The sequence below is a fragment of the Dermacentor variabilis genome, chromosome 6 (genome assembly GCF_050947875.1).
Source record: "Dermacentor variabilis isolate Ectoservices chromosome 6, ASM5094787v1, whole genome shotgun sequence".
Taxonomy (NCBI): domain Eukaryota; kingdom Metazoa; phylum Arthropoda; class Arachnida; order Ixodida; family Ixodidae; genus Dermacentor; species Dermacentor variabilis.
In genome coordinates this window covers 34,410,880-34,435,905 of record NC_134573.1, presented here as the reverse complement: position 1 = coordinate 34,435,905, position 25,026 = coordinate 34,410,880, and the positions used below count along the sequence as shown (strand labels likewise).

Below are 25,026 nucleotides of genomic sequence, written 5' to 3'. Positions count from 1 at the left end.
GACACCTAGGGACCTACGCTCCCCTAGGGCGAAAAGTTACCTAGATATATAGTTCCCGTTGGTGCCGCGAGGGCGGCGCTGCAGTCGACCGGCTGCACAGGCGAGCGAATGTAAATGCGCGGCCAGGATCAACATAACCCACCTGCGTCGGGGTCCATTAATTGTCGACGTGGACGCGCTTGTCAGGAGGCTGATGGTGCTCGGCCGTGCCCGACCTCAGCCAAACTGAGCCCTGTAAAAGCGGTCTTTCATATGCCACTGGTCTTTTTCATTTCTTTTTTATTTTTTTTCATTTAACTAGTCACTCTTGCCTTTATTTTCTTGTTACCGGTTTCTTCAGGCAGACTGGTAAAGAGTGTGGGCCCGGATAACAAAAGTTTCAATAAAGTGTTTCTAACCAGAAATTGTAGTAATTGTTTGTTTAGTTTCACTGCAGAAACCATAGAGTTAATTTAACCAACTCTACACTCTAAGAACAGTTTACACCCTTTGGCTTGCCCCTTCTGCCACACAAAAATAATCATCTGCCTTGATGCGTTTCCTTTCTTTATCGCTGCGAGCCCAGAACTTTCCAGTAACGAATGGCACGCGCGTTATCAGCATAGAACAGTTTACACCCTTTGGAGGGTCCTTTCTGATAACGCGCGCGCCGTTCGTCACTGGAAAGTTCCGGGCTTGCAGCGATAAAGAAAGGAAACGCATCAAGGCAGATGACGATTATCCTTGTGTGGCAGAAGGGGCAAGCCAAAGGGTGTAAACTGCTCTTAGTGTACACTCTTAGGCAAAGTTACACCCTTTGGCTTGCCCCTTCTGCCACACAACAATAATCGTTATCTGTCTTGATGCGTTTCCTTTCTTTAACGCTGCGAGCCGGGAACATTCCAGTAACGAACGGCACGCGCGTTGTAAGAAGGTGGCACTCCCAAGGGTGTAAACTGTTCTATGCTGATAACGCGCGTGCCGTTCGCTACTGGAAAGTACCGAGCTCGCCACGTTAAAGAAAGGAAACGCATCAAGGCAGATAACGATTATTGTTGTGTGGCAGAAGGGGCAAGCCAAAGGGTGTAACTTTGCCTAAGAGTGTAGAGGAAAACCTGGCTCGAAAAAGTGGGAACCGCTAGCCAAAAATTTTTTTTACAATAACTCTATGCCGCTAGCATACTGCTAGTACAGCTATACAGTATGTATAGCTAGAGCCACAGAGTTTCCTACAAAAATTTTTGTAGGAAACTCCATGGTTTTCCGGTAGCTCGGTTCCGGGCTCTCTCCCTTTTCTCTCCTCCGCGAAAGGGCAACGAGCGCCTCTCATGGCGACCGCATGCAACTTGAAATCACGTGATGCGGCCTCTGAGATTAACGTGGCAACTATTACCCTCTCGAAGGCCCGCGATAACGCTCGCTAACAGACGCCCGCGCAGATAACGCGCCGGCGGATGCATTCAGCCGCTGCTGCCACATCCGCCAGAAGTTAAAGAGGCAATGAGCGCCACCTCATGGAATTTATGCTGAACTAACTTCAACTAAGGGAAACGACGCTACAATGAAAAAGCGAGCAACGCGGCGAGCATCTAGTAAGGGAGGCATTGACACAAACAAACACACGTGCTTCCGAAATGTCGAGCCGTGGCGACGAAGGTTTGAGCGGCAGCCTAAAGAAATCCGGCAGCAAATGCTCGAAAGAGCTTTTGAGAAGCGAAATTATCACACGTAAGTGAAGCATTTCCACTATTAATTTACGTGACATCACCTTGCGTCAACGCTTCTGTGTTTCACTATTTCTTAGTTGTTGAGTTCACGCTATTGTGTAAAATTGTATGCACAGGTGAAGATCATATTCGCTCACTGGTTCAGTCCAAAGGGCCGCCGAAAACTTTTCAAGTGAGAAGCTCGGGTAAGCGCCCTTTATCGTTGAAGTTTTGTGGGCGACTCTGCATTTTTAATAGTCACTAATGCTATGTCGCCATTAACAACCGGGTCTAGATAAGAAACGGCGTTCAGATGCTGCCAGAAAAGGTAACCTATCTCCACGTGTCACAAATTTTTTTAGTTTTTACGTGCAAATCGCATTACTGCACGTCAACACCCACTTGACGTGAAGTTGGTTACAGAGATTTACTGTAAGTCTATAACGCGCTATGTTATATTTTACTGAGCGCGACTATGAATGTAAATAAGGGCAGCCCTCTTGGGATATCAACTGTAACGATAACAGGTTTTATTGAGTAAAATTGTCCACTGCGTTTTACATTTAAGTTGTGCACAATGTGTCTACATACTGGCCATGTCATCGTCAGAGGATTGCTCTGTACTAGGTGGCTTGATGTTAGCAATGAAAATGTCCGTGCTTTGCCATCTTTTATGCCCATATGGGCGAGGCCTGAGCCATTTTGACATATCACCAATGGCTAATGGCAGATTTGGAATAAAAAGTCGTAGTTAGCCCGAAAGGCAAAGCATCAATTCTGATAGCAAATTAGTAGACAGCTATATGCAGTACGGATAGTAGCTTTATTCGCCGTATTACCTTGTAAAAATTCACTTGCTATCTGAACTAACAAGCATGGCATCACGCGCACACAGGCCAACATGAACGCATCTAGCTTGATGACTGTGCACACTTGCTTTCAAAATGGTGGATTGAGAAAGTGCAGCAGTGGGTGAATTGACCTTCGTGCTGCCTCTCGCTTCCGTGTGAACTAAGTGGCGAGAACACGGTGCACACGAAGCTATCGTCACTCGGCGCACTCTGTACCCATTGCAGATTGCTTTCAAGATAGATGTGTTACCAACAAGCCCACATTGCAGCCGTTTTGTTCAAGACGGGGCTTGCGCACCCACGTTATGTGCAGCCACCGCTGAAGTAGAACATCCCCCCTCCACCCAGTGCCTTGTGCACGCGACATTGAGCCGCCATCGTCGGCTGACCCTCACACATTCATCCGCACATGCAGCATACAGCGCGCGGTGGCAACCTGATCACCCTTGAACATTTTACCATGCCTTGAACATTTTCCTTTACCATGGTGTGGATGATTACTCTAGTTTTGCTGCATATTCTATAGTTGCTGCATATTCTGCTGCTGCGTATTCTACTATAGTTTTGCTGCAAATTAAGATTGGCTGGGTCCAAATAGCTTCAATATGAAACTTTATCGGCTCCAAAATGAGATTTAGTCTGGTCCAGGATGTTCCAAAATGCTATTTTACTTGCTCCAAAATTACTTTGGGCAGTCCCACCCTTGCAGATTTCCTTCGAGTTTCTTGATTTTTCAGGTTTTGGCCTCACAAGTTAGCACTGGCTCGATAGTGCACTTGTGCTTCTGAGGCAATTCTGACACTAATAGCGTCTTGGAAACTGTCTGGGCATCAGTTACTCTTGACCATCAGAAAATAATATTCGGCATATGCTATCGTCCTCCTTCTTCTCTACGCTCGTTCATTAATGACCTTCATGACGAATTTATCATAATACACACCAGATTTCCATCAGCTTCCTTGTTTTTACTAGGTGATTTTAACTTTCCGAATATTTCTTGGGTTACCCAGCCTCCCACTCTATCTCAATTTTCATCCGATGCCAGTGATTTTCTTGATTTATGCTCTGTTTTTTCACTTACCCAATTAGTCACTAATGCTACCAGAATCTCTGTCAACACAGCCAACACTTTAAATTTGATCCTAACCTATCGAGCCGACTTTGCTTCAGCCATCACCTATTTACCCAACATAAGTGATCACTCTTTGCTCATTTTCCATATTAACACTGCCTGTCCTAAACCTGCAAGAAAGAAAAAGACCATACTAGATTATATTAGAGCAGACTTCGATGCCATTAACAATGAATTATCAATTTTTACTCAAAACTTCTTCAGAAACGTTGACCAACGCTCTGCGCAAACTAACTGGGATATGTTCACGGCCAAAGTTCACGAACTAACTAAAAAAAAATATGTTTCAAGATGCAACATCACTTCTAATCCTCAAGCTCTATGGTATACCGCCCATATAAGACGCCTACCTAACAGAAAAAAGCGCCGATATCGTTCAGCCAGGCTACCACAATGTAACGCACACTGGGACGCGTACAAGGCTGCCGCTGATGCATATATAACTGCGCTTAAACAAGCAAAAGATAACTTCCTTTCTAACACTTTACCATCGATGCTATCTACCAACATTAAACAATTTTGGTGGATCATCAACCCGCATACTGAAGGATCTATTAACTTAACTGACGCAACAGGTGACCCTATTCCGGCTCATTTATGCGCATCAGAACTTCACGAAACCTTTGTTCTGAACTTCTCGCGCACATCAAACACCAAACATCCCGTTCCACTCCGGTATAATTTCCCAACTATGCCTCATATTTTCATAGATTCATCTGGTGTTGCTAAACTTATTGATGCCCTAAAATTTCATTCATCGCCCAGTTTTGACTGCATTGATGCTAAATTAAAGAAAAATACAATTGTCTACAGTTCCTTAATACTAACAAAGATATTTCAGCAGACTCTCGATAGTTCCATTCTGCCAACACAATGGAAAGTCGGGAAGGTGGTTCCATTATTCAAATCAGGAAATAGAACATCCCCTATAAATTATCGCCCTATCTCGCTCACTAGTACTTGTTGCAAACACTATTAGAACATGTCATCTTCACTAACCTTGTGAACTTTCTCGAGTCTAATTCATTTTTTACACCCGCACAGCATGGCTTTCGTAAGTCATTTTCTTGTGAAACCCAACTTCCCAGCTTCGCTATCAAACTTCACCGTATATTAGATCGTGCATCAGAAGCTGACTGCATTTTCCTAGATCAGTCGAAAGCATTCGACAAGGTATGTCACCGCTTATTATTTTTAAAGCTAACCCAACTGAATATTGACTACAATGTTCTGAAATGGATTGAATACTTTCTTCTTAACCGATCGCAGTTCGTTTACGCTAATAATTTTAACTCACCTTTCAGCTCTGCACTAGCTAACATTGTATAACAGGAGTATGATAATACTTGTTCTGTAATATGCATTGTATCTATTTATGTATTTTTGTTTTGTAACCACTCCCCTCTGTAATGCCTTTGACCCTGAGGGTTCAATAAATGAAATGAGATGAAATTGGTAAACATTTTTCATAATTCAAAAGTGTCTGTAGACAGTGATTAAGCACATTCTTATTTGCTTGCACATTTCCTTCGCAGGACCTTGCACCTCTGAGACTACTACTTGGACTAGATAAACATGCTCTTGCATTGCTTAGAGGGGCTAACTTCCAACTGCCAACTCTTGTTCCTTTACCATGGTGTGGATGATTACTGTAGTTTTGCTGCATATTCTTCTTGAAAGTGACGCTCTGGCTTTGCACATTTAAGTCCTACATCACTTTTGAGTCACCTCGAGCAGTGCTGAACATGACAATGCCATCGGCAAATGACAGGCTGCTATGTTCCTCGGTGGTCCTTGCCCCCTGGTGCTTCCTATGTTGGTGTCTTGAATGCTTCTTGCAAGAGTGCAGTGAAGGAAAACAGAGAGATTGTGCCCCTAAGCCTGAGGAGGTAACCACTCTCAATCCGTATATTCCCCCCAATTTTTTTTTTTTTGCAAAGAATTATTCTATCTGTAGAATCTCTGCATGGCGAGCTGGTATGAGAACTTCAAGGCTACATTGCCACCTGTCCTTTGTGTTTGCATCATTTACAGTCTGCTCTCACAGTAAGAGTCTGGCTTGCTTGTTCGGTGTTGTAGCAGCGTAATGTGCTAATACAGCTTGGCTTGCCCTTAGTGTTGCTTTAAACCTATGCTCCTATTGACCTGCTGCCATCTTGTGAGGCTGTGTGTCACCATTTTCTTGATTCTGCTTCTCGCTGTGGCCCCGTACCTGGTGTTGTGTGACTGATTTTGGCATTTCAGCGGCATAATTTGCCACAGAAGGGACACTGGGCAGGCTTGTAGCTTATGATGTGTGGATATAGCTAACAGGTATACAAAAAACTATGTCTGTCATTTTTTGGTGCTTCTTGTTATCATGAGCTGCTGTGTCTTCTAGCGCGAGTACTTATTTGGCAAAAACTAGAAAAACACTTGCTGTGGTAGCTTAGTGGCCTAGCACTACCGCCCTCAAATGCGCAGGTTGTATTCCAGTCACGGCTGCTGCATTTTGATAAGAGTGAAATGCCAAAAACCCTCGTGTACTACAACTTAGGGGCACAATAAAGAACCCTAGACGGTCAAACTTAATCCAGAGTACTACACTACCGTGTGCCTGATAATCAAAGCATCGTTTTGACTCATAAAACCCCGCTATTAGAATAATTAAAACTAGAAACACCTTGCAAAATATCCCATAGGAGCGATGTTAGGTTTGTATCCACGAAAATTCAAGTTTGGTGTGGCTCTCTGTCCAGTAGTCTTGTGCAAAAAAACACAAAAAAAAACCAGGAAGGTGTCTAATGGATGACAGTGCATGAACATGAGCATTGATGAGAGACAAGCATAGGACAAGGCAAGCGGGATGACAAGGCACTGACTCGCAACTCATGTTTGTTGCCTACGGAATATAACGAGGGAAGGACAACGTTGACATTGCGTGTGATTTCAGATCAAATGCTGCTAGCTCAGCCGTGCACATGGACATATACAAAGAAAATAGTTTACTTCTTTATCAAATTGATTTATAAACTATGCCTTTTGCTGCTGTCCTGTATGTGTTATTTTACTCTTTCACCAGTTTTCATAATTGCATAGAATGGTCAAGTTGCTGAAAGCAGGAGAGCACCTGCAATGTTTGCACTGCTGTGCCAGGTCGCTGCCCACTCCAGCTTTAAAGAAGTTGCCTGCTGCACAGACAGCGGCACATTGTAGACTACTTTGGTGGGACACTTGGCATACTCTTGTCTCCACGTGGACGTTTCTGGCTTAGCAGAAATCGAGTGTCTGCGCATTTTGCTCAGCTCATTTGACGGAGAAAAAATCGTGCACACACTGGCACGGCCTGCTTGAACCTGTGAGATTATTGGAATAAAGAACCAGAAGAGATCCTCCGTTCCCCACCTCCGATTACCCTCGGTGCAGCGCTCACTCTACAAAGATGTTTGCATCCTTTTGGGCATATCTTGCCCACAATTAATAATTGTCACCTGCCTTGCTTGCTTTTCTTTTCTTGGAAAACTCTGTGCTCGGTACCTTTCCTGTCAAGAATGCTATGTCACACTGATAACATGCATGTTGTTCGTGACATGAAAGTAACTGGTGTGCAGCATTAAGGAGGTAGGAAAGGCACGTAAGATTGATGATGGTTATTGTTTGGGGACAAGATATGCCTCAAAAGCTGCAAACATTTTCCAGTGCTGAGTGAATTGTAAGCATCACAGAACAATCAGTAGTGCACAACAGGTGAGCCGTCCCCTCAGAACATCCACAGCCGGCTCTCCTTCCCAACTGGCTAGCACAATCCCTAGCATTAAAGAGCATAATGGAGGTAACACCTGGGTAAACTGAAGATATCATCATGAAAATGTGAACAGTACTAGCACAAAACTATTAATGCTGTGCACATATGGAAGCACAAACGTTGTGATCTTTCCCATTTTCTTGAGTGCTTCCCCTTCTCTGTCAAAAATGCTTCAGCGAGGCTGCCAAGGAGCAGCTTGGGAAGTCTGACTTCCAGCAGTCTCCTGACTTGTGCATAGAAGCCGTGTTGTGCCCGATGCGGGCAGGAGCAGACAGGGCTACCTCTGAGCAGGGAAAGAGATTATGCAGTTAGGCCTCTATATAGTGAAATCGGTAAAAGCATGAAGCCAGGAAAGCCGCGCCTTTGAGTCCACTTCGTTCCTGCGGCTGATAGTGTCGCCCGCAGTGGAACGATGCTGCCATGAAAAGCACTGGCAACAGTGAGTGAAGGCTTTGCCTGGCTCTTGCATTAATGCGTCTCCGAAACTCGAGATTACGCAACCTCAAGCACTAAATGCGAGAGAAGACACTGCACAATGCCATGCCATTGCACATGCAGCAGATTACCTCTGAAATGGCACGTGGGCTGCGTATGCGCTCAGCCACACTGATAGCCATGTGCAAGAAAAGGAGACACACGCCATCATGGCTCCTTCCCCGCAGTTTCGCGCGCTTGATTGTGTTATAGCAAGCTTGCTACACCCCCCTCTTTCCCCTTGCTTGCATGGGGTGACGGCATTTATCAAGCCAGCATCCTTCTCAGCACTTGCTTTCGCTCCCACCTAAAGCATACAATGCTCAGGGCGCAATATGAACTTATTGCACTAGGACTTCACATGGCACATGACCATTTGACCATCTGCATCCACAGAAATTTCCATTTATTGTGGAATTCTTTCAAGGCGGCAGTGAAATTATTACTTTGTATCGAAATCATGTAAACACACGCTTCGTTACCTTGAGGTTCAAAATAGATGTTATATGAAAAAGAAAGAAAGAAAAAAGGTAAGTGCTTCGTTATGTTGAAATTGTTATATCGAGGTTGAACTGGGAAAAATAATTAGGCTGTAACAGCCAAGTGCAAAGTAGCTGTGCTATGCAAATAGGCCCAGCTGTTGTCAAGACCGCCCTTGTTTGACCTTCCAGCCCTGGCACAGGCAAGGTCCTTCCTTCCGAAGCTGGTTGAGGCTGAGAGGACAAGGCTGGCTGCTGGCTGTGATGATGGTACGAGCATAGAGGCAGAGGACACTACCAGCGAGGGACCCTTTATTGAGATGGTTAGTGCTTGTGGGCCAGCCCCATAATGTGCCGGTCTTGGGTGCTACCAACATCTGAGCCACTTTCTTTTTAAAACATAGTGACTATAGGAGAATCCGTACATCTATGTGCGACCATCAAGGGAGCTAGCATTTAAGGGTTCATGGAGGTCTTTGAAAGCCCTCATTAAGGTCTCTCAAATTTCAAAGCTTCATATTGCGGGCCTTTGAATTACTGCAATTTCTTTTGAAAGGGCTTCGCAATACTTTCCTTAGCGGTGTTGTGGAACGTTGCCACTGGCGCATGTGAATGTCTTATGCATTCACTTCATGCATCTGGATGTGTTATGTAGGAGCAGCATTATTTTCCCTGCTGTTTGTTTTTTCACACTGCACTCTGGAGGCTATGGTAAACCAAGGTGTTGCCTACAGTGCTTTGCCATTTGTATGTCACTGTGACAGTCTTTCCTATTGTTTTTCATTTATAGTGTGGCACTCAACTTCCTTTCCTCTTTCTTGAGATATGTAAACCAAACTTATTTTCTTTAAAAAACAAAGGCCACAACTTGAAGAATGTGACCAACGGCATGTTGTTTATAGACATGAGTAACTCTGAAGTGCATATGTTTTAAAGTGAATTTTGATGCAGAGCTGCAAGGCACTGTTTAGAGATTGTTTCATCATTAATAATCTTTCAGATGATTTCATTATTACTGGAGATATAAAAAATTGAACTTTGTTACCATGCCACTGGCAGGCGAGCATCACTGTCAATAGAGACACTCTCCCACTTTGCCTTGACTAGCTCTGCAAACTGCTATCCTACCCTGCCTTCTCCTATACAGGAGTCGGGGGACCACATCATGAGATGAGTCCCACCTCCTTCAATTTATTTTTTCTCTTTCTTTTCTTGCTGTGTGGTGCATTTCCAATGGTGCCATTGCATGCTCTGCATTGGATGATTAACTGAAGTCATGTGCCATGGTTGGTGACATTGCAAGCAACGTGTCTTGCCCAGAGGCATTTGTGCTTGTAACCTTGACTCTCACATAGAGCATGAATTTCTTGAGAGAAAGGGTCTGCGGCCTTTTGTTTGAAATTGTGATCGTTTTCATGCCACGCAACTGTTTCGTACTTTGCAAACATTAGCACCACTGTGGGATCTGCACACAGCACTTTTTTCTTTGCAATGCCCAAAAGTGGGTGAGGGCTGCTTTCTTTTCCACCACAGGATAAAACTTTGAAAAGCAATTTGCATACACAAATGTGTACACTGTGACTGATGAAGATATTCCTAGGAGATAATCCTTGTTTTTGCTTTAAATTTCGTGCCACCTGGCATCCAGTCCTCAAAGAAGCAACAAGCTATTTCTTGAAGGGACCAGCCTGTAATACGAACCTTGGTGTAGTGAAGGTTTATTGGCCAGTTCCCGTCTTTTAAGTTCCCGCGACATACTATATGATGCACGCACCGAAAAGGATGTTTTATTTGCATTGATGCAGCGATGAGTGACGCTAACACTCCAAAGGCTAATCTGGTAGACATATACAAGTACTGAAGAAAGTGTACGGGAGAACGGCCATTACAGCAATTCAATGGTAGAACATCACATGTGTAATGCGGAAACACCTCTGTGCTTATATTTAGGTGCGCGTTAAAGAACCCCAGGTGGTCCAAATTTCCGGAGTCCCCCACTACGGCATGCCTCATAATCAGAAAGTGGTATTAGCACATAAAACCCCATAATTTAATTCAACATCACACGCGCAATGCAAAAATGTATATTCGAGTCCCACATTCGTTTTGATTTGCTTTCATTTCCCATTTTCCTTGCTATTTCGACATTTCGCTTATTCAAGTGTTAATGTTCTCCTGTGCTTTCTCTGGCTCCATTGCCTGTCAGCATCATGTGATTATAGCTAACAGAAAGCCCTTCCGGTTTTTGCTTATTCTTCTCACTCGGCAGTAATTAAGTCAAGTTGACCTAAAATAAGTTTGCCAATCAAGTAGAGACCAAGTAGGGTCATGGAACAACCCTCTTCCTGCAGAACTTTGCCCTCGCTGGACCAGTGTCCAGCAGCGAGAGCTCCTCGGACTCGGAGGTTGAGGAGTTTGACTCTGAAGTGGAGGAAGCCAGCCCGACCATTCAAGTGAGGCCCACCCGTAGAGCAGTCCGTCGAGGCCCAGCCACCCTCATCAAGGAACTCCCACAGGTGGACAGCCAGCCACAGGCCAATCATTCGTAGATGTCTGTCTTCCAACGCTGGGCCTTGCGTTCTCCCTCAGCTGACACTTGCGGTGCTTTTTGAAAGCCTGCAATGAGGCGGCTTGTGCCATTATGCAGAAGGCTTGTAAATGGCACTCTGTAAATGTGCACATCTGGTGGGCACGTTTCAGTTACTGTATTGACTCCAAACTCTGAACAAAAAATTACAGAGAGGGAGTATAGGTGTATTTTTGAATTATCAGCAAAAAAGCCATACCTGAAACTTGGCAACGAAACCTCCCACTAAGAAAGCAATGATCCGAGCTTAGCTGTTTTGAGCTGTGGCTACAATTGTACATCAGTGTGTACAGTCTTAACATTGGATGGGGTTGACCATCTTTAGCTACAAGTCTATGCTGTAGTTTGATGTGAACACAAATGTGTTAACTCCTGATAGTTCTTTCTTGCAGACTTTTCCCATATTTTTTTTGTGTTATAGCTACACCCCAAAATATTGCACATATTTTTTTGAAAAAAAGATTGTGTTTATTATGTGAGCAGTTTTTCTTACGATGAGGCAGGCACAAATAATTTAGCTTGCGCAAAAGATGAGAAAGAGTTAAATGAACAATTTGCTTCAGCAAGAAAAGGTAGCTATGGAGTATGTTAAAAAGGTGCCAAGGAACATAGCTTTGTAAGTTAAAACACCAGACTTTTTGAAATCCCATCTCCCAAATGTTTGACCTGATTGAGGTTTGGGACACAATATACGCTTGTTATCCGCATGTTGTGTTCTAAAAACTTTGCTACATTTTTTTATTGTGGGTTAGGTAGTGAAAACTTGACAAAAAAGAAAATGGTAAGGTCGCTGACTTGCCATGGCAAAATTAGTGACTAGCTGTAAATGGATGTTTTTTGCAATCATTGCTACTTGTTGAATTATGTTTGACCTCGTATGTGTAACAAAAACCTTTTGCATTAGCTTTGAGGTGTCACAGTCTCTGTTTTTTCACTTCAAGCCTGTTGAGATAGTATTTTGTCACAGAAACTAAATTGAACCCCATCTCTCAGCTGTTTGAATTCGCATTGTTGCGTTGCGTTTTCTCTGAATAGTGGAAGCATCCACCATTGTTCCAGTGACTTCGAAGTTCTGCCCACTCGTGCTAGTCCTCAGTTTCTCTCTTTATTGTTGTGGTGTTGTAGCAAAACCTGCTATCACACAAAGGTTATTGATGTGTTCCAGCATAAGTGGTATCTGTGCACATATCTGTTGCTTTGAAAATCTGCTGTGCTGCAACTGTTCTGGCTTGTTGCCTTGCTTGAAAGCTGTTATTATTTTGCTGGAACTTTCAATTGTGAACAATTTTAGGTATGCAGTTGAATTTTGGTGATATGAATCTGACGGACATGAAAAATATTTGTATCACCGTAAAACATTGAAAACTAGCAAACTAAATTAACAAAATTCACAGTGACAAATTTTTTATTTAGAAAAGTAAAAAGCACAATGAAAAAAAAGGTATTTTATTTGCTGCAGAAGAAATCCCCGATGGTCTTCTGTTTTTTTTTCGTCAGATCGCCCACCAGACTTTTTCAAATCCATTAAAACCTGTGCACGTGTCGTTGCTGAACTAATCTGTGGCCATAGCACGCCTGAGGATGTTGAGGGCATGCAGCGTTACAGCTGCTGGTGATGGCTGCTCGTCGTTGCCCCCACGATTTTCACCGCCTATGTCATCACAGGAATTTGCAGCCTCGGATGTGGCCTTGTTGAGAATGTCTTCAACATGTGGCAAGGTTGCCGTCTGCGGTAATAAAATCATGTATGGAGCACCCAGCATCAAGCTCGTACCAGCCCTCGGTTTCCGGGTCCTCCGGCTCTGGGGGCACCTCTGTAGGAGTCTTGAGGAAGCCGCACTTACTGAAGAAGTCGGCTACTGTAACTGGCGTGACTCGGTCCCAAGCCATGGCTATAAAGCGAATAGCATCCAGCAGTATTTGCAAGTCTCCGTTCTTGCAATCAGTTTTGGTGAGAAGGCGGTGCACGGGAAGTCCTTTAAAGTAACGCTTTGGATTCCTTATGACTCCAGCGTCAAGTAGTTGTAGGTGCGTGGTCCTGTTGGCAGGCAAAAATACAAGCTGGACGTTCTGAAGTGTCTCTTGCCTCTAGTGTATGGCATACTGATCAAGATGATTTTGCTGTTTCTACTTCCCATCCTTCTGTCAAGGAGAGAGACAAACTCTTCGAACAGGGCTGTTGTCATCCATGCCTTTTTGTTTATGCAACAGAAGCAAGGCAGATGACCCTCCTGCTTGAAACACTGGTGCTTCTGAGACTTCCTCACCACCATCAGTTTAAGTTTTTTAGACCCATCAGCATTGCAGCAAAAGAGATTCGATTCCTGCTTTTTTCCCTCCTTGTCATGCTTCGCTCTTCAATGCACAGGCTTTAATGCTCTGGCTGAAGGTTAGAAAACAGACCTGCCTCATGTGCATTGAAGACATTGCACCGTGATGAGTGACGGCAGTGTAGTCGAGAGGCAATCGTTCATGGCCGACTTGTCGACTTTTTTTCCTTTGCCAAAGATGCTTTTGTACACAAGACTGCTTCATATTGAAACGGTGCAGCCAGCCGCCAGAAGCCTGAAATCCATCAATGCGTGAAGTAAGCACAATCTTGTCGGTTTTCTCTCTTAAAACCTTGCTCTTGATATTTGTGCCGGATGCAGTAACTTCCTTAAACCACGTTAGCAGATTGGCAGAGCTTCCTCTAGCTCAACATCGTGGCCGTCTTCACCTCCTTAGCGTTGACATTGAAGGAAACCATTCTTCATGTTGCTCATGTTGCCCAAAAATGGTGCTCAACGTCGACATTCTGAAGCCTAGCTCCTTCAATGCGTGAAGTAAGCACAATCTTGTCCGTTTTCTCTCTTAAAACCTTGCTCTTGATATTTGTGCTGGATGCAGTAACTTCCTTAAACCACGTTAGCAGATTGGCAGAGCTTCCTCTAGCTCAACATCGTGGCCGTCTTCACCTCCTTAGCATTGACATTGAAGGAAACCATTCTTCATGTTGCTCATGTTGCCCAACAATGGTGCTCAACATCGACATTCTGAAGCCTGAACAAGAGCGTGGCTTTGAATGCAGCAGCAGCAGCAGAGACAACTTTCGGGCCCAAAAACCTGCGCACAAAAGTGTCACCCTCCCCGACTGACAGGCTGCAGCCTTCCGCGCCAGTGCCATCTGTACCCTCACAGCAAAGGCACACGAAGGCGCAGCAGGGCCACTGAGATTGTGCACGCTTAGACCGCTGTGTGCGCACCCTCTCGGAGGCTATATAAAGCGCTGCTGCTGGGTGACGTTAGCAACTTGCCAAGCTGGTGGTGCATGACTGCGTGCTGTTCTATTCTGCGGCCAGACGTGGGGCGGTCTGTGGGGCGGCGTCTGTTCGTATAAGGCACCGTGGGGCGAAAATCCGTTCGCAACAACCATATTCTAGCATTTTGTAAGCTAATGGACCTTAGCCGGTGCCACTGAAAAATTCATATCTCACCAAAATTCGTATGAGCCATGATTGTATCACCGAAATTCTACTGTATTGAAAATAAAGCTAATTTTGGGTCAGCTGCTTCTGTCTGAAGCTTTTATCATAATTAATAGCTACATAATACACTTTGTATTTGATTTGATATCCGAAGCACACTTTTTTTCAACTGTTAATGTCCAATTCAATTAATAAACTGCTCTATTTGAAGCCTCTTAAACACAGAATCATTGTGGTACTATTTGAAGATAAGAAAGGGGCTGTGAATATCCGAATATATGTTTGTATACCAATATTCGAATCAAATTGAATATATTGCTGGCTGCGTGGGAGCAAGCATGATTCTTAGCATTTGTTTCTATTTATTCTATGAATATTGGGGTGATTCCGTGCTGAATTTTGTGATTTCGAGCTGCTAGCGAAATTTCTCCTCTAAAGCACCCTTAGCCACTAAACGTCTAAATTGTGTGGGAAAGCTAGCCTCCCAGTATCAAGGGGCATGGCGTTGCGGACAGCGAGGGTGCACTTTTTTACAGCGAAGCTGTATATAGTTAGTCGATCCGTCTATCCATCTTTGCATCTGTCGGTCGCCTGTACACCGAAAACTCTTCTGGCGCAACCCCATGCGCATGCCCGAAAAAAGTAGAGAGAGGCGTGCGATTAGCCAACATCACCTAGATAGCACAAGGCTTGTTTACTGCAATCTGTGACGTCATACTATCTGGCCCAAAATTTCCATTGACAAGGTTGGCGGGATGAAAGTGATGATTTCAAAATTACTGTTGCCTACTCGGGAGCATCCCCATTAGGTTCAATGGCAGTTGGACCAGGTGACATGACATCATGGATCAGAGTGAAAAGGCCTTGTGCTATCTAGGTTGTGCTGGATTAGCTGCACCAGTAGTGACATTGTTGCTCTCCGTTGCAGCTGAGCGCACGCAGCAGTCTCTCTCCTGCTCCAAAATGGGCAGGCCATGCGTCATACAGGCTCCTGAGGAACAGGCAGCTCTCAATCAGCAATGCTGCGAGCAGAACCAGGAACGAGTTTGTCTACGCTGTGCCGATGCTGCAGTCCTGGCACAAGAACAGGCTCATGCAGCTCAGCATGAGCAGCAACTGCGTACCGTGGATTCAGCAGGCTACCAAGCCGTTGTTTAGTGAGCTGTCGAGGTTAACCGAATGATAAACACCGGGGCCGCACTTTTCATCTTCGCTAGTTAACCATCTGAATAGAGCTCTTGGGCAATGATTATTTAAAAATGCATAAGCATTGCTTGGTGAGCTCTCCAGCCCTACTACACGAAAAGTGTAATCAATCTCAATCTCACTTCGCAAACTAGCTCTGTTCAAGCGGTGTTCAATGCCTCTCCCACACTGACAAGTACAGCATTCGGTTCACCTTGGGCCCTTTCATGTAATGCTGTTTTGATGAGTGTGTAGAGGCTTAGCAGACAAAATATCGGAGAGAAATTCACCGCGGTAGGGTGCGACTCATTGCCTCTAAATGATCGTACGAGACCAAATGTCGCGGAAAGAAAAATTATATGCATTAAAGTGGATATGTGAAACCATCTCTAAATTATATATTAAAAAGGAAACAAGGTTATTGTGGAAGGCATCACCAAGGGCTCATGATTGAGCTTAGCAGTGAGCACATAAAGTGCTCCCTTGTTTAAGAGATAATTGATATCTAATGTCAACAACAGTGTGACACATAGGGACTGTGTCATTAGTTTCCAGGCAAATTGCTTTGTACTTTTCTCGACTGCATATTGCTCAGTCACATTCAAGACTTTTAGGAACTGGTTCATGATCTGAAAATAAAAAGAGTTCCAACAATTCACAATAATATGAAGCAAAGCGATGGCATATGTAAGATGAAGCTTAAACTCCAGGATGATATTTGGCTACTTGCCTGTATCTTTTTGAATGATGCCTGATTCCCCTGCATAGAAGCTTGATGCTGAGTGCATTGAAAGCATCATTCAGCAATCTTGTGAATGTCTCAGTCCCTTCAGAGCCTTTCAAGCCAGGGACATTTGGTTCCCTGTAAACACATATTCCAGTTGATGTCTCTTCCACGGATCGCGCGGAATAGTAGCCGCTTTTACAGCCTGGCGTGAAGCAGCATGGCGTAGTTCATACAATTGGCAGCACGATGCAAAAACATTAAATTGCAAATGCAAGCGCAGGTGTAAGAAAATGATGACGACACACAGAGCGGCAAGCCTGCCCAAAACGTGCTGCTACAGCTACTATGCTGTGTCTTTGCTGGGCTAACTCGATTGTTCATAGCCCCTCGCAGGGCGCAGCAGAAAGGTGTCAGGCGACACTCAGCAGTTTGAGAACTGGAAAGAATTTAAGAGCATGGCCAGGGGCATTGTCACTTTGTTCAGTGCTACCTTTATGGCGTTTCTTCAATTTATGCCGCACATTGTCTGCAGATGTATGCTTGTGTGCAGATGCGACCGATCGCCTCTGGTCCTTCTCGCTCATGCGTTTGATGCTTAGCTGACCAGGATTCATGCTTAGCTTTTGCAGGATTCGATATGAGGTTCTTTCATGGACTGTGATACAGTTATTAATGGCCACTGCCACCTCTGTGCGGTAGAGAAATGCATGCCTCTCTTCTTAGTGTGGGCGCCCATATTAGTGAGTGCAGGCTTCCATTACTGTTTTGAGTCTTGCTGCACACACACCACTCAAGAAGGTTTCTTTCAGATAGGCGCTCATAAGTAGGCAGCAGAGCTTCAGCCACAGGTTCAGGAAAGTCATAACAATGCCTTGGTGGTGGCTCTCCTTTAGCTTTTGCAGAATTCTGCTGGCGCCAAGAATTGGAACCAGTGGTACAAAGGGTGTGATTGGACTGACTCATTTGAGGTTACATGGTGATATGTCACCATCACAGCCTTTTTCATTGCCTCAGTGTCGCCATGGTGTTACTTGAGAGCGCAGCTGTAGGACGAGCTGAGTTTGTTGACATGGTTCCCTGTCAATACTTCCCTTGACCCCCTAGTGGTTTGGAGTCACAACCCTCGTATTTTGCAAGAAGATTGTGCAGGCTTGTCTCAGTGTGCTCTTGCACATAGTTAATGCAGTCCTCTTTCTGAATATCTATACAGTAAAACCTCGTTAAACCGTACCTGCTTAAACAGTAGTTTCGTTTTAAAAGTAGTAAAGTCCAATCCTTGACTCAGGGCCATTGAACATAATGTGTTCTGTATCCGCATAAACCATACCAGCTTATTGCGTACCAGTGGCGCAGCCAGAAATTTCGTTCGGGGAGGGGCCTCCTCCTTAAGAGGAAGCTTTTAAGAGGAACCATTTGCTCTTTATACATACCGCCGCATTTTCAGCTTCACAAACAAGAATTCCAAACATTAATAGATCAGTTACCCGAACCATATCTTGTGCTTGGAGATTTAAATGCACACAGCAACCTATGGGGCGACTTGCGCTGCGACGCGAGAGGTCGCCTGATTGAACAGTTCCTTTTTTCTTCAGGTGCATGTCTTTTGAATGGGAAGGAGCCCACGTATTACAATCTGGCAAACAAAACATACTCCTCAATATACCTTGGCATTGCATCTCCTACTCTTCTACCTTACTTTAAATGGAAAGTTATTAAAAACCCTTATGGGAGCGACCATTTCCCTGTAGTTCTAAGCACACCAATGTCTAATGAATGCCTCCCACAATTACCTCGCTGGAGAACTGACTCAGCTGACTGGGAAAAGTTCAAAAATCTTGCTTCTATATCCTGGGACGACATGTGTGCTTTAAGCATAGACGCTGCGGTTGAATATTTTACGGTTTTTCTCCTTGACACGTCCTCCAAATGTATCCCTGTAACAAGTGGATTGTCCACAAAACGCCGTCTTCCGTGGTGGAACGATGAGTGTCGAATAGCGCGAAAGAAGCAAAACAAGGCATGGGGTTTACTTCGGGATTCTCCGACAGCAGAAAATCTAGTCAATTTCAAGCAGGTCAAATCCCAGGGTCGGAGAACGCGGCGACAAGCTAGAAGAGAGAGTTGGAGAAAGTATATATCGAGCATTAACTCATACACTTATGAAACAAAGGTTTGGAATAGAGTGAATAGAATAAAGGCTCGACAGACTTACTCGCTGCCTTTGGTGAATACTCAAGGCGACAGCATGGAAGATCAGGCGAACTTTCTTGGCGCACATTTCGAACAGATATCCAGCTCGTCGCACTACTCTGAAACATTCCAAAGGTACAAAAGGCAAATAGAAGGACAACCATTAGAACGGAAAACTACAAAATGCGAGGCATACAATAGACCTTTTTGCATGGCAGAGCTTCAGGCAGCCCTAAACAGCTGCAACAAATCTGCCCCAGGTTCTGACCGCATCCCGTATGAAATGCTAAAACACCTGCTGTCTGAATCACAAAAAACCCTTCTTTGTCTCTACAATTTATGGTCTTCCGGCCACATTCCCTCTGCTTGGAAAGAGGCCATCATAATTCCTATTTTGAAACAGGGTAAGGACCCTTCTTTGCCGAATAGTTATAGGCCTATAGCATTGACGAGCTGCTTATGCAAAGTTTTTGAAAAGATGGTAAACAGTCGCCTGGTTCACTACCTAGAAATAAATAAGAAATTAGACCCATATCAATGTGGTTTCAGAGAAGGCAGATCGACGACAGATCAGCTTGTTCGCATGGAAATGTATATCAGGGATGCCTTTATCCACAAACAGCTTGTATTATCAGTATTTCTTGACATGGAGAAGGCGTATGATACTATGTGGCGCTTCGGGATCCTTCGGGATCTTTCTACAATGGGCATTCGCGGCAACTTGCTGAGAATAGTTGAAAGTTATCTCTCTGACAGGACATTTCGTGTTAGAGTTGGCAACATGCAATCTCGACCATTCATACAGGAGACAGGTGTACCGCAGGGTGGAGTACTGAGCTGTATGTTATTTATTGTTAAAATGAATTCCCTCCACACCGTATTACCTCGCACACTCTTCTATTCCGTCTATGTGGACGATGTACAGATAGGGTTCAGGTCATGCAATCTTAGCATTTGCGAGAGGCAGCTACAACTTGGCTTGAATAGATTCTCAAGGTGGGCGGACGAGAATGGTTTCAAATTGAACCCCCAAAAGAGCGCATGTGTCCTGTTTTCAAACAAGAGAGGTGTACTACCACAACCCAATATTAACCTTAATGGAGAAAGACTAACTTTCAGCCCTGAACACAAATTCTTAGGTGTTATCCTGGACACAAAACTTAACTTCATTCCCCACCTAAAATATCTTAAAGAAAAGTGCCTGAAGACCATGAACCTCCTCAAGCTGCTCTCTCGAACAACCTGGGGCAGTGACAGGAAGTGTCTGCTTAGCCTGTATAAGAGTCTCGTACAATCACGCCTCGACTACGGAGCCGTGGTGTACCATTCGGCAACTGAGAGTGCGCTAAAGATTCTCGACCCCGTCCACAACCTCGGTATACAACTGGCAACAGGCGCCTTTAGAACTAGCCCCGTTGAAAGTCTGTACGTTGAGGCCAACGAATGATCCTTACACCAACGCAGAACATTCCTAAGTTTTTCATACTACACTAAGGTAAAATCAGACACCGAGCATCCATGTCATTCCATAGTTAGCGACCTGTCCGCTTCCAGACTTTACACTAACCGCCCACGTATTAGAACTCCTTTGAGCCTACGCTTGGAAGCAATGGCAGAGGAAACAGACATCCATATCCCAGAAAATATCCTTATGCCTCCCACTCGCGTTCCACCTCCTTGGGAATGGCAGACCATGCAGTGCGATATATCTTTTGTCGAAATAACAAAACATGCACCAGAGGCACACTTACGGTCACACTTCTTCGAACTGCAAGTGAAGTACTGCTGTGCCGAGTTTTATACAGATGCTTCCAAGTCATCTGCAGGTGTGGTGTATGCAGCTCTTGGGCCATTTTTTTCCACCTCCGGTACTCTAAATCCCAACACAAGTATTTTTACGGCTGAAGCGTACGCAATACTTTTAGCTGTAAAGCACATCAGACATACAAATCTGAATAAGGCGATCATCTTCACAGATTCATTAAGCGTAGTAAGGGCCTTAATGAGTTTTCGAAAACATAAAAACCCTGTTTTTGATAAACTATACACAGAACTATGCTTAGCCTTAACATACAACCAAAACATAGTCCTGTGTCGGGTACCTGGCCATAGGGGCATAAAAGGTAATGTAGCTGCTGACGAAAGTGCAACGTCAGTTGCCTTTAATCAAATGGATGTGAATATACCCATACCAGCCACAGAACTTAAGCTCTTCTTGCGCCACAAACTGAGGAAACACTGGCAGGACCAATGGGATAATGCAGTAGAGAATAAGCTACACGTTATCAAACCAAAATTAGGGAACTGGATATATGAAAGAACAGCAAGACATAAGGAAGTGCTTCTTTGTAGGTTAAGAATAGGACATACTTATGCCACACACTCCTACCTTTTGACGGGAAGCGAACCTCCGGCATGTACCAAATGTGGCAAGAGGCTTACAGTTATCCATGTTCTTATCCAATGCACTGAAATAGAGGCAGAAAGAAAAAGCTACTTTCCGTCTGCTTATCTCCAACACATACCATTACACCCAGCATTTTTCTGAGCAATGAGCCCCTTTTTACTTTTCAATCAGTATTAAACTTTCTAACTGAAACGGACACCTTACATGTGATTTGGCCAGGATACTTGTAGCACGGCCTCCACCTGGAGGTCGTAGCTGCAACGAACCCATTTTCTAGAGCACGTGTCTCCCAGCCCTTGCTTTCAAGGCCTTGCTGTGGCACTAGTGCTAGGGACATTACATGTTTTACTGATCATCCCTCATCTCGTGAAACATCTATTGTCATCGCAAACACGATCAATCACGGTCATTTTTTTATACTTGTATTTTACGCACTTCAGAGTGAATAAATTTTAGGTGCTTTTACAGCCACATTGTACCACATGCACATTTTGCACTTTTTAGTGAATATTTTAGGCCACTATAAAGCCGTGTTTCATTCATCCCCGCAATTAACACCCATATATCATTGAGAAGCACGGATCATCGACTTGGCGCTCTTTGGCCACATCTGGCCCTTGCGCCAATAAACTCTACTAATCAATCAATCAATCAATTAAGAGGAAGCTTTGTGCTCTTACCTTAATACATGTAGAAGGGGAATTCGTTTTTCTCGGCAACCACTGCACCAAATTTGACAAGGTTTGTTGCATTTAAAGGAAAAACTAAAATTCTAGGGACTGCTGGTTTCGGATTTTTCATTTGGGTTGTCAGTTTTATCAAAAATTGGCCAAAATCGCAAATTTTCAGAAAATGAAACTACCTAGTTTATAACTCTAACTCAACAATGAAAATTGACATCAGTATTCTGTGAATTGCACCTAATAGTACATCTACAGTGAACAAAATTGATATGTTACGCATGAATCAAAGTAAAATGTAGTATTGTGGAAATACGGCTTTTGCAGAAACCTTGCACACGTGACCAATTCACGTAAGCTACAAATTGACATACCAAATTTGACTGCTTTTACTGTTATAATAGATGCCGGTTACAGAACAGCAATATCTGTTCTTTATGCAACGCTATTAGTTTGTAAACGTCGTGCTTATATTTTTTTCAAATTTGAATTTTTCTAAATATTTTAAACAAAATTAAGGCCCTAAATTGAATTTCCACTTCCAATAGACACTAGAATTGAACTTTCTCTCTCAAATAGAACAAATTTCATTAAAAGCGATCCAGGGGTTATCACAGAAAAGCGTTTCTGCGTTTTACATGTATTTGAATAAGCTGCATCGGAGATGGGCCAGAGCTAAAGCTTCCTCTTATACAATTTGTCGAGGGATGAAATACATGAATAATAATTGCATTGCCATTGCCAAAGATGTTGCAAAGGAATCCTTGAACGCTACGCACTCAAAACAAGTAAAATATGCATTTTTCATAAAATATACTCGTATGTGCCAAAAATTGTGCCCAAAGTAACTTATATTAATGCTTCCACGTTTTTTGTGTATTTAATAAGTAAAGAAAATATCCCACAAACTTTAGAATTTCATCAGTCCGAAATCAGCAAAGCAGTGCATGCCGCTCATATGAAAAATGTAAAGGCCATGGAATGAACAAGTCGTGGACAAATCTGTTAATGAAACTTTGTCATTCAAGAACTGTGTTTACATGCTTGTGCATACACAACGGCCAGTGAAAAATCTCGATGACGCTCTCATTTGTTCCAATGTATTACGCAGGAGCAACTGTCACCGGTTGTGTATTGTGAGTAAATGCACCAAAATTATAGTGTCAACAGAGACCACGTATAAAAAGCAGGAGTTCTGCAAAACATACGAGGGCGAGGGAAATGAAAGTGAGCCAGTGGAATATATGAGTAACGGGGTACCTTATTTAAAAGCAGTCTCCATGAGCATTTAGACATTTGTCCCATTGACTAACGAGTCGCGTGATTCCCGTCTCATAAAAGTCCTTGGGTTGCTGCTTCAAAAAGTCAGCAACTGACTCACGTTATCGTCCGACACAAATCTGGTTCCCTTGAGCTGTTTTTTCGGTTGCCCAAAATGTGGAAGTCGCAAGGTGACAAGTCTGGTCTGTACGGCGGATGTTCTAGTGTTTCCCACTTGAACTTTGCCAATTTTTTATTAACTACATCAGCGACGTGGGGATGGGCATTATCGTGGAACAGGATGACCCAATCCGTCAATTTTCCCCGTCGTTTGTTCTTGATTGCGACATGCAGCCGTTCCGGCATTTCACAATACTGGAAACAATTGGTAGTCTCTCAAGATTTAGCAAATTCTCTCAGTAATGGCCCCTGACGATAGAAAAAAAAAAAAAGAAGTCAACGCCACCTTTTCGGCAGAAATGACTGTTTTTGCTTTCTTTGGGCGTGATGAATTCGAATGTTTCCACTGTAAGCTTAGCCGTCGTGTCTCAGGCTCGTAATAGTGGCACCATGGTTCGTCCCTGATAACAATTGCAGACAAGTCGTCACCCTCATCATGATACCGGATATATATATGAGTCAAGGCAGCGCCGAACTTCTCCATCGTCTGGTGGTGGTTCAAAATCTTGGGCATCCATTGCACACACAAGAGCCGGTAACCAAGATGTTTATGAATTATGGTGTGAACCGGACCGTGACTGATGTTCACACGCTCTGCCAGTTGACTGATGCTTATTCTCCATTCTTGTCTCATCAGCTCATCAACCTTTGCACTTTTGTTAGGGGGGATTGCACGATGGGCTTTGGCCCGGTCTTGGACCGTCTTTGTAACTTTCACGTCCTTCTTTGAACTGTTTGCTCCAACGCTGGCCAATGAAATGCAATGTTCAACATAAACGGTGCCATGCGGCGACTAATTTCTTTTTGGAAAATGCCTTTAGCTGTCAAAAACTTCATGGCACCATCCTGTTCAACTTTTGGAGTGTCCATTATGTCACGCAACCATGTTTAACCCACTGTATGAGAGCATTAAAGAACATTTATCCTCACACCTGTGTGCCACTTTTGTAAATGAGAGATGCCTGTGTGCTACGCGCATGCCTCGCAGATAATGAACCGAACCATTATTGCGCTGAGTGGGTTGGCTCACTTTCACTTGACTCGCCCTCGTACATTAGAAATACGAAGATACAATGAAATACGAAAGTGCGAAGATACGGCTTGATAAAGGACAAAAAAGTGTCACTGTAAACAAAGTTCACTGCACGTATACACCAAACCTCGCAACGAAATATTTAAATATACATATAAGTCTCCAATAAATCTACGTATCTAAAAAAAAGTCACGGTACATAATTCGTCAAACAAGGTAAATAAACATGTTGCGCAATCACAGATTCACAGAATCCTAGATTTCGCCCCCATTCCATCCACTCCCCCCGATGTATCGCGCACGACGCGCTTGATTGCGCACCCAAGACTGAGTCACCATCGTCAGCCCACCCATTCCACCCCCCCCTCTCCGCTTTCACTCGCACATACAGCACGAGGCGCTCGGTCACGATGTTATCGCCTTTGGACTTTATCAAAACATGAGGGCGATGGCGAGGGCGGGAATGCGCCTGGAGTGTACACATAATTGCTATTGCAACAATATAATAAGAGTATCCGGCAACTGAAGCGTGCCGTGGCCCATTACTTTCCGCAAAAGAAGAGGTAAGAAAATCGAACTTTCAACGTATGACAATTCGCTGCCCCGCAACAATGTATTTTTTTTCCTTTCGTGGGGCTAGGGCACCAAAATGGAAAAAAAAAAAAAAAAACGCGAAGGAAAGTATGTTGGCCAGAATCGAATGCCTACTTTGAGCACCTAATGTGGCTACCAAAGGAATATTGAAGAAAACGTGAGACGCTTGGTCCACTGAGAACCATGCGCATACTGCTCGGTATCCTACACCAGTGAGATAAGACTTTCCGGAGAGGTTGCGCTCAAGCGAACGCGGTGCAATCCGTCGAGACCCCATAGCGATAGCGGCGAGTGACAATTGTTCCTTTTTG

General features: G+C 44.0%; 1 protein-coding gene across 2 annotated transcripts; it reads left to right on the top strand.

Annotated features, from left to right (window-relative positions):
* The first annotated feature begins 1,448 nt into the window (after positions 1-1,448).
* On the top strand, positions 1,449-24,017 carry LOC142584716 (uncharacterized). 2 transcript variants are annotated; one of them, XM_075694936.1, is made up of 4 exons: positions 1,474-1,707; positions 1,823-1,891; positions 8,598-8,728; positions 10,757-24,017. In XM_075694936.1, exons 1-4 carry the CDS (start codon positions 1,614-1,616, stop codon positions 10,952-10,954), a joined length of 492 nt encoding a protein of 163 aa, XP_075551051.1. In that variant the 5' UTR covers positions 1,474-1,613; the 3' UTR covers positions 10,955-24,017. The 2 variants fall into 2 exon arrangements, with proteins under 2 accessions (XP_075551052.1, XP_075551051.1); XM_075694937.1 differs by lacking the exon at positions 1,823-1,891 and having other exon boundaries at positions 1,449-1,707.
* Positions 24,018-25,026: the final 1,009 nt, after the last annotated feature.

Coding starts and splice junctions, on each gene's coding strand:
- LOC142584716 (XM_075694936.1), top strand. CDS start 1,614: ATGTCGAGCCGTGGCGACGAAGGTTTGAGCGGCAGCCTAAAGAAATCC. Junction 1,892..8,597: donor TTTTCAAGTGAGAAGCTCGG/GTAAGCGCCCTT, acceptor TTGACCTTCCAG/CCCTGGCACAGGCAAGGTCC. Junction 8,729..10,756: donor AGGGACCCTTTATTGAGATG/GTTAGTGCTTGT, acceptor CTCTTCCTGCAG/AACTTTGCCCTCGCTGGACC.